The sequence below is a fragment of the Bison bison genome, unplaced genomic scaffold, assembly GCF_000754665.1.
Source record: "Bison bison bison isolate TAMUID 2011002044 unplaced genomic scaffold, Bison_UMD1.0 scf7180017864221, whole genome shotgun sequence".
Taxonomy (NCBI): Eukaryota; Metazoa; Chordata; class Mammalia; order Artiodactyla; family Bovidae; genus Bison; species Bison bison.
In genome coordinates this window covers 1,599,062-1,618,105 of record NW_011494793.1, presented here as the reverse complement: position 1 = coordinate 1,618,105, position 19,044 = coordinate 1,599,062, and the positions used below count along the sequence as shown (strand labels likewise).

The 19,044-nt window shown below is 52.8% G+C and overlaps 1 protein-coding gene across 2 annotated transcripts in view; it reads right to left on the bottom strand.

Annotated features, from left to right (window-relative positions):
• The window catches only part of COLGALT1 (collagen beta(1-O)galactosyltransferase 1), a 22,111-nt gene extending 3,073 nt beyond the window's left edge, over nucleotides 1-19,038 (bottom strand). Inside the window, exons 1-9 of one of the 2 annotated variants that reach the window (XM_010845638.1) lie at nucleotides 18,617-19,038; nucleotides 17,703-17,813; nucleotides 16,835-16,952; nucleotides 10,482-10,616; nucleotides 9,113-9,317; nucleotides 7,106-7,225; nucleotides 2,031-2,107; nucleotides 1,851-1,957; nucleotides 1,474-1,606 (exon numbers count right to left, since the gene is read on the bottom strand). In XM_010845638.1, the coding sequence (XP_010843940.1) occupies nucleotides 1,474-1,606; nucleotides 1,851-1,957; nucleotides 2,031-2,107; nucleotides 7,106-7,225; nucleotides 9,113-9,317; nucleotides 10,482-10,616; nucleotides 16,835-16,894 (837 nt within the window). In that variant the 5' untranslated portion in view covers nucleotides 16,895-16,952; nucleotides 17,703-17,813; nucleotides 18,617-19,038. Of the gene's footprint in view, nucleotides 1-1,473; nucleotides 1,607-1,850; nucleotides 1,958-2,030; nucleotides 2,108-7,105; nucleotides 7,226-9,112; nucleotides 9,318-10,481; nucleotides 10,617-16,834; nucleotides 16,953-17,702; nucleotides 18,593-18,616 lie in introns of those variants that run through there. The other variant, XM_010845637.1, reaches the window with a different exon arrangement.
• Between the last annotated feature and the right edge of the window lie 6 nt (nucleotides 19,039-19,044).

Genomic DNA, 19,044 nt, shown 5'->3' with positions numbered 1-19,044 from the left:
ACACACACACACCACCAGAAGTTCAGATCTACCTCTTGGCCAAAACCTTCTCCTTACAACTTGGAAGCAGATTCCACAGCCTCAGCCTGGCTGCCCCTTCCCATCCCAGGGCCTGGGCCTGGGCCTGCCCTGTGCCTTTGATACAGAGCACCCTTCTCCCATGCAGCAGCAGGCAGGATCCCTCTCACCCTGCTGGCCTCAGTTCCAATGTCAACTAAAGAGATCCTTCGTGACCATCACCCAAAGCAGCTAGTTGAGGACGATTCATAACCCTGGACCTCTCCTGTAGGTGCCTCTCACTCATTTCAACGTTAGTCATTTCTCTGTGGTTTAGCATCAGTCTCCCCAGCTCCCAGGGCTGTGAATCCCCTGTGCGGAGCTGGGTGTGTCTTGGAGGCTGTCGTGTCCCCTGGACCAGCACCAGGCTGGGCATGCAGTCAGTACTTGACAAATCTTCCGTGAACTAATGAACTTGATAAGCTTCATGACTGAAGAAGACTCTGTCTTCTTCATCTGGGAAAACGAGGCTGAGATTGGGAAATGCCTTCCTTGCTCACAGAGCTCACCCCGCTCAGAGGCAGGGCTGGACTTGAACCTGGATCCCCTCTGGCTCCATAGCTGCCTGGACACCGCAACCTTTGCCCCGTACCTTCCATGATCAATGTCAGAAAAAGAGAGCAACCTGGGCGAGAATGCACTGCCTCAAATACCAAATCTGACCTCAAGTTGGATGGCTCCAGGTTCGAAGCCCCATCTGGCATCCTCGCCCATCATAACCTTTCCCTCCCAGGGTGTCTGATGAGCCTCTGTGGCTAATGGGATACCAATGTGTGGGGTGTACATTAGTTAACATCACCATGGCTGGTGCTCCAATTAGTAAGCTCTGAGCACGGTGCCCAGACTCTAGATACTTGACAGTGGCTGGGTATGAAGAGGCTTCACTTGGAGGTCCAGGGCCTCAGACCCCACCGTTTCTAGAGTCAGGCTCACCCCTCCTCAGACTCCGGACTCACATCTGCACAGTGGGAGGATGGCAGCTGCCCCACCTGGGGTTCAGGGGCCACATTCACCCAAGAAGAGAGGCTGAGTGTCCTGCAGTGGTTTTGGAAGCCTGCCTGGGGTGCAGGGGATTCCCTCCCTGAGCTGTTAAGAAGCCCGAGGAGGGGACTTCCCTGGTGGTCCAGTGGTTAAGAATCTGCCTTGCAAAGCAGGGGGACACGGGTTTGATCCCTGGTCGGGGAACTAAGATACGGCATGCCGTGAGACAACTAAGCCTGCGAGCCACAACTAGAGACTCCGAGTGCCGCAACTGGAGAATCCCCCAGCTGCAAGGAAAAGCCCCCACGTGAAGGGAAGATTCTGAGTGCTGCAATTAGGACTAGATGCAGCCAAATAAACAAAAATCATAATACATAAGATTTTTTTAAATAAAAACAAGGGCTGAGGAGGGTCCTGACCCCCTGCCAGACGTACCTCCTTCCAGATGTTATAGTGGCTGAGGAAGCAGCCCAGTTCGCCCTTGGTGAGGGGCCGCCCATGGTAGGGGTCCCGGTAGCCCGGCAGCATCTGGATGCCCAGAGCCTCCACCTGGCTGGTGTTCATGGCTCTGCAAGTGTGGAGGGGTGGGGGGCAGAGGAAGACTGTATCTATCCACAATCCCACCAGTGAGCCTCCCTCCCCCACCCTCCCCCACCCTCCCCCACCCCATCCCGGACCGGATGTGGCCTGCCTGGGTGTGGCCTGTACCCATGCGTACCCAGCCAGCGTCAGACCCACGCCGCCTCCGCGGCCATCAGGGTGGTCTACACCCACCCGTGGCGCCGCCCCTCTCCAGGCAGGGCTCAACTCACTTGCCGTCCACAGCCTCCACCAGCCGGCACGCTATCTCCTGCTCTTCCAGGGCCCGCAGCATGCGTTCCCGCCGGTCCTGCCGCCGCTTCAGGTTGATCATGAAGACCTGCGGCCCACAGCCTCTGTTGGACCCTCCGGACTGGCCCCCGGCCCCCACCCCGAGGGAAGGCCCGGCCTACCTCGTCAAAGCCCATCTTGTCTGGCGTCTTGGTAGGCACTGAGATGAACCGCGAGGGCTCCGAGGGTGGGTGCTTCACTGGGGGGCAGCAAAGCCGAGGGGTCACCAGGCGGTCATGGAGACGGAGGGCTCCAGCCTCGCTCCTGATGCCCCCTCCCCAACCTCTGCATGGCTCCGTGTCACCCCGGGCTCCTCAGCCTGATGCTAGAGACCCTGCCTGACCCAGCCCCGCCCACAGAAGCAGTGCCAGTCTCTCTCCTCTGCCTCTTACCCACTCTGGCTGTTGGCACTGCTCCAGACTTACCCATCCCCTCTTCCTACCTCTGAACCTTTGCACATGCTGTGCCTCTGCTGAAACCCTGTTCCTCCCTTGTTTCCTTTCCCTGAGTTATCAGCTAAGATGTCTTCTTGGGGTAGGGGGCGATGCACCAACAGGAGTCTCCTGACCTCCCCAGGCTGAGTCAGGTACCTCTCTGGAGGCCCCCACAGCACCCGGCCTTCCATCAAAGCCTCATTCCGCAAAGCCTCATTCTGCTCTAAGTCCCAATTCTCTGATTATCTCCCATGAGCTCCACCAGAGGGACACCAGGTCCACCCACCCACGTTGGCTCCCTGGCACCCAACAAGGAGCTCGGCACAAACTCATAAAACAAGCAAAGGAATTACATTCCTCATCTGTGCTGTTGTTCAGTCGCTCAGCCATGTCCGACTCTTTGTGACCCCATGAACTGCAACACACCAGGCTTCCCGGTCCTTCACCATCTCCCAGAGTTTGCTCAAACTCATGCCTATTGAGTTGGGGATGCCATCCAACCATCTCATCCTCTGTCGCCCCCTTCTCCTCCTTCCCTCAATCTTGAAAGTGGACTAAAAAACCTCTCAGAGGTTTCTATCATGAGACAATCCCATGAAATCACATGTTATTTTGGGTTAAATTGTGTCCGCCCTCCAAAGATATGCTGGCATCTTGATCCCCAGTACCTCAGAAGGTGACCTTATCTACATATAGGATCTTTAATGAGGTCATTAGGGTGGTGGGCTCTAATCAATATGGGCGTTCCTGGTAGCCCAGGCGGTAAAGAATCTGCCTGCAGTGCAGGAGACCCAGGTTCGATCCTTCGGTCAGGAAGATCCCCCGGGGAAGGGAATGGCTACTGACTCCAGTATTCTTGCCTGGAGAATACCATGGACAGAGCTGCAGTCCATGGGGTTACAAATTGTCAGACATGACTGAGCCACTAACATATACACGTGGCATGTAATCAGTATGATTGGAGTCCTTATAAAAATGGGAAATCTGGACACAGAGACCTCCACGGAGGGTACACGGGGTGAAGATGCACAGGGAGCTGGTGCCGTGTGACTGGAGTGACACATCTCCAAGCCCAGGGATGCTAAGAAGCTCAGGGTGGTCATGATCGCTCCCCTTTTAGCTGCTGTGGGCAGTGCTCAAACCACATCCCCAGGGCCCTGTCTTGGCCCATCCCTGATGGTTTCCCATAGAAGGAATAGATCCACAGGGGATTGTGAGCCTGCTGAGGCCCAGAAAAGCCCAGCATGCCAGTGAGTGTAGCATCCACCTCCCCAAGAACAAAGGCCCCGTGGGAGCTAGCAGGGCAGACACAGGCCCCTCTATCTGGGAGAGACCTGGGTGAGGCCCAGAGTCCACCCGGAGCCTCCCACCTCGAAGCCTGGGCCTCCTCCTCTAGGGACACTGCACCCTGGGGCTTCTTCCTATTCGGGACCCATCACAGCTCCCTGCCACCTGCTGCCATCCTCAGGGGACCTTGGGACCCAAAAGGGCAAGGCTTTGGGATCTGAGAATCCGGCTGCAAAGCACTTTCCCTCTCTTTCTCAGTCTCCGCCTGCCTCCTTGGGGTGTACGTGTGGGAAGGATCTGCCTGTGGGAAGTGGAGGTATCTCTTTATCCTGTCTTATCAGTTCTGGGGAAATGGAACATATTAAAGTCCAGAAAGAACAAGGCAATGCAGCTATGTCAGTGATAGAAAAATGCAACACCCCTAGGGACTTCCCCTGTCGTCCAGTAGCTAAGAATCCGCCTTCCTGTGCAGGGGATGCAGGTTCAATCCCTAGTCGGGAAACTAAGATCCCACAAGCTTGGGGCAACTAAGCTGGCACACGGGCAACCACAAAGCCCGTGAGCTACCGTGGAAGATCCCACAGGCTGCAACTAACACCAGACGCAGTCAAAGAAAAAAAAAATTGTAACATTGCTAGACCTATTATAGGGTGAAGGATTAAACTTGACCACAGAGCAGTCTGGCCTTTGCTCTCTGCTCCTGGGTAGTTGAAGACCTTGGAAATATCTTTATTTCAGGCCTTGGGCTATAGTGGGTATCTATGCCAACAGTGTAATTTAGGGTGGGGGTCTTGGCTCAGTCTCTACAGTGACTGGAGATGGGGGTCAGCCACGTGGCAGTCAGCTGTATCTGTAAGAGCCCCAGCATAAGCCCTGGACGCAGAGGCTCGGGGAGCAGCCTGGCTGGAAGTACATCATGCGTGTTGTCACGCGCTGGTGCTGGGAGAAGCAAGCACTGTCCACGCGACTCCACAGAGAACGGACCCCAGGAGTCCCTGTGCTTGGAATGCTCCTGGACGCTGCCCCACACGCCTTTTCCCTTTGCCAAGATGGCAATTTGTGTCTTTTTGCTGTAATAAATTGTGAGTTTAATAGCTTCAACTCTGAGTACTTCTAGTGGATTATCCAACCTGAACATGTTCTTGGGGACTCCTGATGTAAGAAGTGAGAGCAATGTTGTAGGTATCTCCTAACTTTGCACCCACAGAAGCCATGTCTAGAACTCTCTGCAATGCTGGCAAACAAGAAATGCCCTACATGCCCCAGAGAAGATGGGTGAAGTGACATATGGCACAGCCAAGAGTACATAAATCTGTAGCTGAACATCTACATGGAGTACGAGACAGCAAGGCAAGGGAATGAGTCACAGCCACACTCAGCAGCCAGTGGCAGCAGACAGGGACGCTGCGTGGACGACACCACGCTTGAGCAGCACACGGTGTGATTCCACTGATGTGAAGTACAAAATGGGAAAGCCAGTCAGCTGGTGGATTCAGTGGGGACGCTGGGGAGGGTCAGGGCTTGGTCTGCATCTGGATATAAAGGGATATAAAACAATCATCACACTGCACACCCATGACCCGTTACTGCTCTGTGTGCTAAAACTCAGAGAACAGCCCTTATACTGAGCCAAGTGTATGGGGCCAACTGGGAAAGACACCCCATGAGCAGGCAGGGAAGGAAGCAAGTTGCTGGATTCCCCATAAACAGAGGGCATCTCTCTGAGGTTTTCTGTAAGCTTGAAATTTTATTGTAAGAAAGATCTTTGAACACATGTAAAATCACATGCATAGCCTGGGACCAGGTACCCACACACAGGTAGAGAGAAAAGATGGTTTTCACAAGAACTGTGAAGAAGGATTTGCACAAATATCTGAAACTTCCAGACCCCCTCCTTCTATCTGTCCTGCGTGATCTGCTCGAGCCCTCAAACAGGAAAATATTCATGCCTCTGTTGTGTGTGAGTTTATAACAGTGGAGTGAACGGTTTCCTAACCAGAAACAAGAATATATGTGAAAATTTAAACTAGGACCATTGATAGTAGCCACAGAGAAGCTTCTCAGGGCCCAGTCACAGAAAGGAGTTGGCAATAAGCAGAGATCCACCTCTTGTGACTACGGTGGGGTTGCCATGCTGGGCCTGGACAACCGCATGGGACAGACACTTGGGTGTTGGGGGCGGGGTGGGGGGGTCTTCGCCCTGGTGACCTTGCAGCCTCCAGGTGTTATCTCAGAAGACCCAAAGTGTTAAGTGTTAGTCGCTCAGTTGCGTCTGACTCTTTGTGACCCCTGTGGACTGTGGCCCGCCAGGCTCCTCTGTTCATAGAATTCTCCAGGCAAGAATATTGGAGTGGGTAGCCATTCTTTTCTCCAGGGGATCTTCCTGACCCAGGGATCGAACCCCGGTCTCCCGCATTGCAGGCAGATTCTTTACAATCTGAACCACCAGGGAAGACCCCAAAGCCCCCTCCAGAGAGCAGAGTGTCATTCCATCTTCAACCACAAGGGGGACCCATAGACAGAACCTTCTAGAAATGGATGGGGTGATGGGGACTGAGCCCCGGGAAAGGGGCCTGGCCCTCCAATCCTCTCTCTGTGCAGTGGAAGGAATCGCTGTGCTGCTTCACAGGCCTTCACAGGGAAGTGGGTGCTCAGCACAGGGCCAGGCCCCCACAGAAGAGGATGTTGCTCCATTGTCTGGTTGCTTCAGAGACTCCCCAGCTGGGGGAGAGGCCCCTTCCTCAAGCAGCCTCAATGGTGACTCAGCCCTGCGCACTCAGCCCACCTCACCAGAGGTACAGGTGCTAACATAATAGCCTATGGATTTATTTGTATATGCATTAGAAAGACATCAGCTTGTAACCACAGTAAAAATACATATTAAAGTTTCCTTTTCAAAGTGTATTCAAATAAAAGAAAGTGTCCGATAAGATAAACATTAAACAAACAGTGGGTCTGGGGGCTGGCAGGGTGATGAAATGGCTGACCTGGCCATGCACGCAGGGTCATCAGTGAAACCTCCTACCTCCCGTGCTCCCACACCCTCCACGGCTCCTGCCTACCCCTGGGGACAAGACCCACTCCTAAGTCCAATGTCTGATGCCCCCACCGTGGCCCTGCCTGCTGGCTCTGTACCCCTTCTGCCCCACCAACCTTGCCTGTTTTCTGAGCTCACAGCCCCTCCAGCTGCCCAGCTCCTGCACGTGCTGCTCCCTCCGGCTGCAATCTCCCTTCCAGCTAACTCACCCTGCATCTTAATGCCACCCCCACCAGAAAGCTCACCCTGATTTCCCCAAGCGTGCCATGCATAGCTGCTTGCAAGCCATAAGAGTGGGGACAACTGTTCACACTGGATTCTCAGTGCCTGGCAAAAAGACTGATGCCCAACAGATACTCAATCAGTGTTCACGGATAGATGAGAGATGGTGGGGAGAGGGAGACAACGTGGCCTCCTGGGGTGGTGCGAACAGACTCACCCATGACCTCCAGCTGCACGTGCATGAAGCTCTCGGCCTCGTCCTGGAGGGTGCTGTGTGACCGCAGTGGCACCGGCAGAAAGCCATACACTTCCTTGTTGCAGACATACATCTGGACCTCTGGGGCCAAGCAAACAACCATGAGAATTGAACACAGAGCAGTAAGGCCGCGGAGGCAGCCTCTGAGCAGCAGCATTAGCCTCACTGCCCGGCGTAGGGCTGGGGCATAAATGGGTCCAGCTGTTCCCAGCAACCAGCAGAGACCACCCCAGCACTCCATCTGGGAACTGGAGTCAGAAGAGGGGTTCACAGTGCCAGGCGAGAAGACAAAAAAAAACTCCACCTTGCATGGGTACTGACAGTCCCTGCAGGCTTCCATGACAAAGCAAACCACAGAACAGTGGGTGGACAGCAAATACTCACATTTATGCACAGAAATGAGATGCAGTCGGACAAACCATGAATATCATTATCTCTGTCTGTGTTTGTCCTTCTCTGAATAGCTAAAACATTTTTTTGATGGTTTAAAACTTTACAACAAATATATATTTTTTTAAAGTGATGATCCCAACGAAAATGATTTTCATTCAAGGTGTGTGGGTGCTAAGTCGCTTCAGTTGCGTCTCACTCTTTGTGACCCCATGGACTGTAGTCCATCAGGCTCCTCTGTCCATGGGATTCTCCAGGCAAGAATACCGGAGTGGTTGCCATGCCCTCTTTCGAGGGGATCTTCCCAACCCAGGGATTGAACCTACATCTCCTGAGGCTCCTGCATTGCAAATGGATTCTTTATTGCTGAGCTACCAGGGAAGCCCTTCATTAAAGGGCCAGATAGTAAATGTTTAGGTTTGTGGGCCAAACTGCTCTATCTCAATAACTCAAGTCTGCCTTCAGAATGTGCCCAGAAAGGGCATGGAAGCTCTGCGCCCCTCGCCACACCTTGCCCCATGCATCTCTTCCTGCAGGTTGTTCTGGGATTATATACAGTTTTATAATAAATAGTAACCTAGTGAGTAAATGAGTTTCCTGCATTCTGTGAGCTGCTCTTGCAAATTAGCAGAACCCAAGGAAGGAGTTGTGAAACCTCTGATTTATAGCCATTTGGTCAGAAGCATGGGGGCTTCCCTGGTGGCTCAGTGGTAAAGAATCCACCCGCAATGTATGCAGGACACGCAGGAGACGTGAGTTCTATCCCGGGGTTGGGAAGATCCCCTGGATGAGAAAATGGCAACCCACTCCAGTATTCTTGCCTGGAGAATCCCATGGACAGAGGAGCCTTGCGGGCTACAGTCCATAGGGTTGCGCAGTCAGACACAACTGAGCAACTGAGTATGCAGTAGACACAGGTGACAACTTGAACTTGTGACCAGCATCTGAAGCAGGAGAGGGGTCAGTACTGTGGGCCCGAGACCTTAACCTGTGGAATCGGATGCTATCTCCAAGCAAACAGAGTCAAAATTGAAATAGAATTGAGCTGAATTATCAGACACCTTGCTGGTGTCCTAGAATTGCTGGTTGGCATGGGAAATTACCCATCTCCAGCACACGCACACGGGAGCTGGATCCTAGAACCCAAAAGACATTCTAGCCTGTGTCCATATGAATATAAGTGGTGGGCTGGATTTGGCCCACGGGCCATGAGTTGCTGACCCATGTTTAAAATAAGTGACAAGTCAGCATTCAGTGTTCTCTTTCTCTTAAAAAAAAATTTTTTTTTGCCCTAAGTATACAATTAGAGAGCAATTATGCTCAACTATAGATAATTGGAAGAATATAGGGAAATATCAATAAGGAGGTCTTAAAGACCTGGGGAGTGAAGTCACCCAGCAGAGCTAGGGCTGGAGAGAGAATGGGTCCTGAGGATATCACCTGAACACCTGGATACAGCTGCACCTGAAGTCATCGATGTACTCTATAGTGCTGGTTCTGTGAAACTTCTGTGGGCTGATAATTGGTCCCAAAGAACCAGACAGACACCCCATGATGGCAGATCCCCTGTGGGCTCACCTGCCTGCTTGCAGGAGAAGGCAAAAACAATGATGTCATCAAAGGACCAGGTGTAGTCAGGGTGCGGAGGATAGAAGGCCAAGTTCCTGGATGCCGCCTTCCGCAGGTCGATCAGGAAGGTCGAATGCACCATGGGGACTGCAAAGCAGCCCCGGCGTTCCCGCTTGCGGATGGGGATGTAGGCAGGCGTGCGCTTGTAGTAGCCCTGCGGGGAGTGGAGGCAGAGTTCTGCATGGGGGTCCCTAAAGGGGAGGCTGGAGACCAGGACAATGGGAGGCCCAGAACACCTGGAGGGTAAGACCAGGTGTCAGCTTCTGGCTGTAGTGGGCATCCCCTGAGTGCAGAGCTCTGGGCAGGGCCAAGCAGTCTCCAACCCCCAAACCTCAGTTGCTGGGCAATGGCAGGGAACACAGGGAAATAGTCACTCACAGACCCAGATCAATACTTCTGATCTGAAAGGCATTTGGGAAGGGAAATTAAAAACCTGAAAAGGGACCAGATACTTGAGCTTCTTTAATTTTATAACTAAAACACCAGAAGTGGGACTTCAAAAAAGTCAGGGGGAATCTTTTAGAAGTTCTAAAAGCTTCTGGAACAATCTGGAATTGTTACCTCTCTTCCTTGTACCCTTTACAAATTGGAATTGTTAGCATATAAATTTAGACTTCTATGAATACTTTAAAATATAGACACCACTGAATTATTCACTTTTAAAATGGTGAACTTCATATTCTATGAATTATATATCAATTCAAAACAAAAAGACAGGAAGAGATAGGATAGGTCAGCATCCTAGCTCTAGCCACCTGACCCCCTTCCGGTGGCACAGCCCTGCTCCAGCTCCTGTCCCTCACTCCGTCTGGCTTTCCCTACAACCCCACCCTCAACTCTGGGGTGGGATGATCAGAGCCTGGCATTTTAATGGCTTCAGTAATTGGTTCAGGTGAAGGAGATGGGACAAGGTTCAATCATAGTGAACTAGCTGAATGCTGCTGTAATTATTCCCCAGGAGTTTGAAAATGAAGTCACTCAAGGGAGGGAGGAAGAGGAATGTTGGCTGAACACATAGATCAAGCCATGCCTGAAGTCCTGTCCTGGCACTACCCCGTCATAGCTATGTTTGCATAGGCAAGTCACTCCCCCTCTCTGTATGTGTGTTTCTGCCTCAGAGTACTGGTGGCTGGGGGCAGCGGGCAAGGTGGAAACAATCGCAGACCATCCCCTAATTTGAGGATTGTCACAATGGTGTTTATAAAATGGTCACGAAGAGGCAGCATGGTAATAAGCTAGATTTCAAACCCAGCCCCTACTTGCTCTGTCTAGCCCCCACCACCCCCAGGCCCCTGCCCTACCCCAGCAGCCCCCTGACCTGGGATGTCATCCCACACCAGAAGTTGGAATACGCAGCTCGGGAATCCAACATGGGGGCCACCACCGTCTTGTTCTCTGCGATGAGCAGGGTCAGCGTGTCAGGGTTGAGGATCAGGTTGTCGGCGTCTACAAACTGCAAAACACCCAATATGGCATCAGCGTGGGCCATCAGAGTCACCTGGGCTGACATCAGCGTGGGCCAGCAGAGACACCTGGGCTGACATCAGCGTGGGCCAGCAGAGACACCTGGGCTGACATCAGCGTGGGCCAGCAGAGACACCTGGGCTGGGCCATGGCTTGGAACAGCTGTGGCCGAGGCTAGGGTCCCGGGGGCCTGGGGTACCCTGAGTAGCACACGCAGCCTTGGAAGCCCCGTGCTTCTCAACAGACAGCTCTGACCTAAGTCACCAGCAGAGTTACGATCACATGATGAAATACACTACACGGCAAGAGAAGGGATGGGCCACACGGCACAAAGCAATACAAACGGGCCCCATGCACAGTGCTGGCACGACCCCGGAAGTGACAGCGGGGTACCACACGGCTCCATTTATGGGAACTTTCAAGATGGGCAGCGCTGGTTGACGAGGAGGACGGCTGGAGCAGGAGCCGCCTCTGCAGGGAGGGGCCGGGAGAAAGACACTTTTTTCTATGTGAGTTAAATGCCAACCAAAAATTTTGTAAAAATAGGATCTTTACGTAAGGTTCTTTTTTTCCTTTAACACTTTGAACATTGGAGTAAAACGATGATCACTCGTTTGTGGAAACCTGGAAGGAAATTCACCAACCCACAGACAGGGTCATCACAGTGGGGTGTGCGCCTGCTGGTGCCCCCCGTCAGGCCACACGGCAGAGTTGTTCATCACACGAGCTGGGAACGACTCAGGAATCTAGCTGTGGAGAATCAGCTACAGAAACTCTGGCCCTGTCCCACTGTCTGGCTACAGAGTCGAGACAAGTGAGAATCAAGCAACAAAACACAGGTAAGGATCTCTCTATTGACCCGGATGTGAAAACAGATCACAGTATATTACAGAGAGCTGTCAAGAGGTGGGATTCTTGGTTTTTCACTGTTTTTTTCAATGCATCTAGTCCACAGAACATGCTTTCCGTTACCCACGCAGGATTTTCAGAATGCTCGAATCATTTGCTGCAAACAGCAAACACTAGAACCCCAGCCTTCTCCAGCAACACGGGAACGGCATTCCCACAAGGCGAGGCGCAGCTGCAGATGGGAGGCGGCTGCCCAGCCGCTCCGGACATTTGAATCTGCGACCTTGGAATTACACACAGTGAAAACGGCCAGTCTGGTGGTTTCTCCGCAAGTGGAACATTGAGTTACAGCAAGTTCACTCAGAGATACAGGATGGGGAAACTGGAAACGTGGACTTGAAGGGACATTTGTTCACCGTGTTTAGCAGCATTATCCACAGAAGCCAAACAGTGGCAACAACCACGGGTCCATCAGCGGAGGAAAAACAGAATGTGTTCCTTTCACGCACAGAACATGACTCAGCAGTGACGAGGCGTGAAGCAGGGCCACAGGCTGCAACACGGGTGAGCTCTGAAAGCACCAGGCTGAGGGAAGTCAGCTGCATAACTTACGAAACGCCCTGGACAGGCCAGACACAGAAACACTCAGCAGATCAGTGGTCCCCAGGGACTGGGAGAATCGGGGGGTGACTGCTCATGGGCACTGGGTTTCCCCTGGGGGTGATGGAAGCTGGTTTTGGAACCAGACAGAGGCTGTGGTTGCAAAGCATGATGAATGTACTAAATACCACTGATCTGTACACTTGAAAAGGGCTAATTTTATGTTATGTGACTTGTACCTCAAGTGAAAAAACACAGTCAGAAAGTCAGTCTCTCTAGGAGGTGACATTACAAGGTATGTTTTTTTTTCCTCTTAAACTAATTCTTACTGTTTCTTGTGTATTTTCTTACACATAACACCCACAGTATCCATAAAAAAGAGAAAGAGGGCTTTTTAATAATAATTTTCAAACACTAGGGACTTCCCTGGTGGGACAGTAGATGTGGATCTGCCCGTCAATGCAGGGGGTGGCGGGTTAGATCCCTGGTCTGGGAAGAGTCCACGTGCCGTGGTGTAACTGGGCCTGTATGCTACAACTACGGAGCCTGCCACCCTCAAGCCCATGCTCCGCAAAGAAGAGTAGCTCCTGCTGGCCGCAACTAGAGAAAGCCCACGTGCAGCAATGAAGACCCAGGGCAGTAAAAAATCAACAAATAAATGCATGTACTCAGGTACTCAGTCATGTCTGACTTTGCAACCGCATGGACAGAAGCCCTCTAGGTTCCTCTGTCCATGGAATTTTCCAGACAAGAATACTGGAGTGTGTTGCCATTTCCTCCTCCAGGGGATCTTCCCAACCCAGAGATGGAACCTGGATCTCTTGAGTCTCCTGCATTGACAGGCAGATTCTTTACCACGGCACCATCTGGGAAGCCCCAAATAAACGCATAAAATTATTAAAAAAAAAACAACACTCAACAAATGATTTCACATTCCAATATGGATTACCAAAGCCCTCAGTTACAAAAATACATCCGTGTGTCAAAAGCTGCTTTGAGTTCTGAAGCAGATTCCTGAGTTCCACCCAGGTTTGCTGAGGGAAAAAAGTGAAAACCAGCCAACCTCAAACCATGAAAGCGAAACCCAGGGAGGCAGACAAGGTGGCCCTGGGCTGGATGGTGCCAGGAGGTCTGAGCCCACCTCTGTCCCTCACTGATTCTGAGACACCACCCAGCAGGCTGTCACTTCTCTAAGCCTCCATTTTCCCATCTATAAAATGGTCTGATAAGGCACCAAGTCACAGGGCTCCCAGGAGGAGCCTGTCGCCTCCTTCCTCCTCCCAGGAGGTGGCTCTGTCCTCCCCACAAGGCTCACGCCAGGATGTGAGGTCCTTCTGGCACCCGAACATCCAGCAGGGACTGTTCTCTCAGCCTCAGAGCACATCCTGAAGCCACAGCCCCACACCAGCGCCCACCCTGGCCTCCTGCTGCCGCTATTCCTGCCCAATCGGCCCTGCCCCCGGGGCAGCCACAGGAACTTCTAAAAATCAGAAATCAGAACCAAGCCCTCCCCTGCTCACACATCCTCCATGGCTCCCCATTACCCTCAAAATAAAAGCCAGATCCCTCCCTCTTGGCCTGTACAGTCCAGCCCCCACCCACCACCTCAGCATCACCCCCTCCATCGCTCCACTCTGGCTACATTGGCTTCCTAGCCAGTCCCAGAATGTCCCAGACTTGCTTCCTGCTCTGTTCGCTCTGCCTCAGACATTGGCCCCCAGCTCCCACTGAGGCTGGCTCCTCTGCTCCTTCAGATCTCTACTAGGGCCCCCTCCTAAGGGAGGTCCCCAACCCCCGGTACCTGTGACTGTGACCTTATTTGGAAGCTGGGTCTCTGCAGATGTAATTAAGATGGAGTTCATCCCTCTTACGCTGTTGGTGGGAATGTAAGTCGGTGCAGCCACTATGGAAAACTATGGAGACGGCTCAGAAAACTAAAAATAGAATGACCGTATGATCCAGCAATCCCAGATCCGGGCATATATCCAGACGAAACTCTAATTCAAAAAGACACATGCACCTCCCTGTTCACAACAGCACTGTTCACAACAGCCAGGACACGCAAACAGCCCGCATGTCCATCAGCAGACGAGTGGATACAGAAGACATGCATATACATGATGGGACCATGCCATGCGCAGCAACACGGATGCAGCTAGAGAGGATCATACTGAGCAAGGTAAGCCAGAAAGAGAAAGGCAGACACCGTATGATATCACTTACATGCAGAAGCTAAAATACCGTACCGATGAACCTGTTCCATAAAACAGAAACAGATTCACAGGCTTTGAGAGCAGACTTGCGGCTGCCCAGCGGGAGGGGTGGGGGTGGGAGGGGCTAGGGGTACAGGATTAGCAGATGTCAACTATGATACAGAGAGTAGATGAATCCCAGGGACGGTGGAGCCTGATGGGCTGCCGTGTCGGGTCGCACAGAGTCGGACACGACTGAAGTGACTTAGCAGCAGCAGATGAACAAAAAGGTCCCACTGTATAGCACAGGGAACTATGTGCAGTATCCTGTGATAAGCCACAATGGAAAAGAATATAAAATAAACAAATAAAACAATAATCACTTTAAAAAAGAGATGGGATTCATACTACATTAGTGAAAGGGTCAGTCTCCAGTCTGTCCGACTCTGTGATCCCGTGGACTGTAGCTGGCCAGGCTCCTCTGGCCACAGGGAGTCTCCAGGCAAGAATACTGGAGTGGGTTGCCATTTGCCTCTCTAGGGGATCTTCCCGACCCAGGGATTGAACCTGGCTCTCCCATACTGCAGGCAGATTCTTGACCATCTGAGCCACCAGGAAGACCATACTAGATTAGTGCATGCATGCCAAGTCGCTTCAGTCGTGTCTGACTCTTTGCGACCCTATGGATGGTAGCCCGCCAGGCTCCTCTGTCCATGGAACTCTCCCGGCAAGAATCCTGGAGTGGGTTGCCATGCCCTCCTCCAGGGGATCTTCCCAATGCAGTGATCGAACCTTTGTCTCTCTGGAGCTCCTGCACGGCAGGCAGGTTTTTCACCGCTGAGCCACGGGGGAAGCCCCATGCTAGATTAGAGTGGGCCTTAAATCCAGTGACTGGTGACTTTATAAGAAGAGATCACGTGATCACAAAAGCACAGACTGCAGGGATGCTGCCCACAAGCCAAGGAATACCTGAAGCCTCCAGAAGCTGGAAGCGGCAAGGAAGCCCCCTCCCCTAGGTTTCAGACTGCGGGCCTCCAGAAGTGTGAGACAAGAAACTTGCATCATGGTAAGCCCCTTGGTGTTGACCCTTTGTTACAGGAGCCCCTGAACGCTGACCACGCTCTCAAGTGTCTTTCAGGGCACTGGCCGCCTTCTGATATTTCCTCGTTTGGTTTTGTTTGCTTTCTGGTCACATTCACCTTTCCTGGGAAGCTAGGAAGGTGGGGCTCAGCTTGTGCTTATCGTCACTGTGTCCACCAGGCCTGGCACGAGGAGGGCACAGGGAGTGGCTGATAGACATACACTGATTGATACATTAAGAAGGTACAGACCAGAGCTTCCCTGGTGGCTCAGCGGTAAAGAATTCACTGGCCAGTGTAGGAGACACAGGTTAGATCCCTGATTCAGGAAGATCCCACATGCAACTAAGCCCGGGCACCACAGCTATTGAGCCCGAGCTCTAGAGCCCATGGACGGCACCTACCTAAGCCTGTGCGCCCTAGAGCCCGCACCCCACAACAAGGGATACCACCGCCATGAGAAGCCCGTGCACCTCAATGAAAAGTAGCTCCCACTCGCCACAACTAGAGAAAGCCTGCATGCAGCAACCAAGACCCAGCGCAGCCAAAAATAAATAAAGAAGAAGATAGAGACCAGCACTTTCCTGGTGGCCCAGGGGCTAAGAATCTGCCTGCCAATGCAGGGGACACAGGTTCAGTCCCTGGTCCAGGACAATCCCACATGCCACAGAGCCACTAAGCCAATGTACCACAACTACTGAAGCCCACGGGTTCCAGAGGCCGTGCTCCACAACGAGAGAAACCACGGCAATGAGGAGCTCACGCACCGCAATTAGAGAGTAGCCTGCACACAGCACAGCCAAAAACAATTTTTTTAAGACAAGGAAAAGATCTTGGGGTCTGGTGCATAGATGGGAAACCACCATAGGCACTGTTAGTCCGACATTATTACATTTAACCTCTACAGAGAGTTAAGCTCAGTGGTCAGTGCCCCCTGCCCATCACACCAAGTGAGGGGACCACGCCTGGTCAAGGGGCCAGGCTGAAGGAGCTCACAGAAGACTCGTGATCTGTGGGTATGTATCCCAATATTGCACTCAAACCTCAACCAGCCCCTTCCTGCCAGGGGCCCAGAAGGGGGAAGTGAAAGTCAGGGGTCAGCAGCTCAGTGTCGCCAACATCCCCCAGGCCCCACCCCATCCTCCTGCTTCTCGGAGTCACCCAGAGGTCATCACTGTGACTGGGCAGAGATATCAGATCACTGGTGATGGTGATAAAAGGGGAGATGAACAAGTGTCCAACCACGGGGGACATAAAAACCCACTCACTTCTGATGATTAAGAACCAAGGTGGCCTAGGATCAAGACCCAGCTCCTCCACTAACCAGCTGTGTCACCTCTGATAACTCACTTCCCCTCTTAGAGTCTCAGTTTCCCCCTCTTTAAAATGGGGTTAAGGTTGGTCTCTGAATTCCACGGCTCCGCCTTCCCTTGGAGACGCCAGACCTTCCACCGGGGACCCCTGGGTTGGGCGGCCAAGAAACTCACCAGGATGTAATCAGCCCACATATCCCGGGCTGATTTCAGAGCCGCCTGGCGCAACTTCATGACATGCTCGTAGCGTGAGTCAGACCAGTGTTTGGGGCCCTCCTCATCTGGGTAGGACCTGCGGAGAGGCAGCTGTGATGGGAGAAGCACAGGGCACTGTCGGAGCCCAGAGAGGCCTTGAGCTGGCTGAACGCGGGTAGTCAGAGAGGGCCTCCCGGAGGAGGGGATGTGTAAGCTAGATCTGAAGGCTGGGAAGAAGCAAGGACAAAATAGAGGAGGACGGAGGTATGGTGTGTCCCAAGTAGGCGACACGGTGTGTGCAAAGACCCAGAGGGGAAGAATGCTGGGAGAGGGGTGAGGGGCAAAGGGGTCTCTACTGCCTTGTAGGGACACGCCCCCATCTCTGAGGGGAGGGGGAGTCGAAGAAACCTGGGAGCCTGTCCTCCTAGACTCCTAATCTGGTTTGGGCAGTGGGTGGGTACAGAACTAAAGCCTAAAAGAATGAAAAGAACTAAGTCCACGTCAGCCAAGGGCTCGTGGGGAAGGTAAACAGCTGAGCTAAGAGAGATAAGGAATAAAGCAGCAGGCGTCCACCACAAAGCCCAGGGGATGAAGGAATTCCAGGTGGAATAAATAGAGGGGGTAAAAGTCCAACCGGAGGATTATGGCCCACTGGGGAAGCTGGAGGCGAGGTGGGTAGGTAGCCAGAGCCAGTGCTAAAGACTGCAGAGCTGGACTGGAGCGTCAGGGGCTGGAGGCAGGGGGCGGGCATGTCTGTCTCGGGACAACAGGAGCCATAGAGGGTGTGTGAGCAGGGACACAGCCAGGTCCAACTGGAGGAGGGATCAGGGCAAGGCCTGGCGCTTACCTGGGCTCCTCCGATGGCCGCCACTCCACAGAGTGGTACAATCCCTTCACAGCCACCAGCCACTCCCGAAGCACTGCCGAAGTGTTGTCTGCATTGTGGTCTGTGGCCACCCTGTAGGCAGAGCAGGACAGGGAGTGAAGCGAGGGAGACGGAGGCAGGACAGGCAGCAGGAAGGCCCCAAGGGCTGCCACACACCAGCTGGGCCTCACACCAGCGACACAGCCCTGGGCATGACACGCCCCCCACCACACCAGTTTCCTCATCTGTAACACAGGGGGTGAGGACTGGGCCCACTTCCCTGAGTTGCAGAAGGGACTATTTTACAAGATCATTTTGGAAAAACACATTAGACATGATGCCAGTATTCTAGGGCATCTAGGATCTTACAACCATATTCGCTACTAAATATGAACAATTTAGTAAAAATACATTTATATCACACAGTCCGGTCCTGCCTTCTTCAACTCTCTCCTGTGAGTAGTGGGGTTGCTGTCACTCATTCAAGAAACATTTCTTAAGCACCAACTAAGTGCTTGGATTATCTGGACTGGAGGGAAAAGGAATATTTGGAAGCCATCAGCCGAGAACTATTCTCTGAAATGAATTGTTCTTTAGTTGACAACAACAATAACACTGATGACAGTAATAACAACAAAATCGAACAAAATTATTATTATAATATTCACAACTCGGGTCACTGATGCCCAGCACAAGGGCTTCACACTCATTAACTGGTTCATCTTCAAAAACAACTCAGTCAGAGTTATCTTAGTATCCCCACTTTTCAGAAGAGAAAACTGAGGTAGGAAGCAATGAGTCACCAGCCAGATTTGTTCCTGGCCCTGCCCCATTCCGCTTCCAGGAAGGATCTGCTCCCCCCCTACCCTCCGCCAGCCGCCGGGCACCCCACCCACCCACTCCAGTACTCAGGAGGCAGGAAGTCTGATTGAGGCTGGGCTCAGGGATCAAAACGGCAGCAGGAGCGAAAAGACGTTCAGTTAGTAGAAGTGCAATGTGGGCCACGGCAACGCCCCAAGGCAGGGGGTGGTTCTCAGGCTTCCCATCTTTCAAGCTGTGAGTGCTCCCAAGTGGGTTAAGGGGTTAGTCTCGGGCTGCGCGGCACGGGTGATCCCGGATATGTCCTAATGGGAGTGGGGGCAGGGAAGCCAGTAGGCGGCAGAGCAGTGGCTCGCCCCACCCTAAAGGGGCCAGCGGGCTCAGCGCGGTTCCGCCGGTGCTAACGCGGCGGAGAAAAGCAGGCAGGAAGGCACACGCAGCTCCGGTCCGCTCTGATGCGGGACAGCAAGCAGGGTGGGGGGCGCGGTTCTGGCCCGCCCGCCCG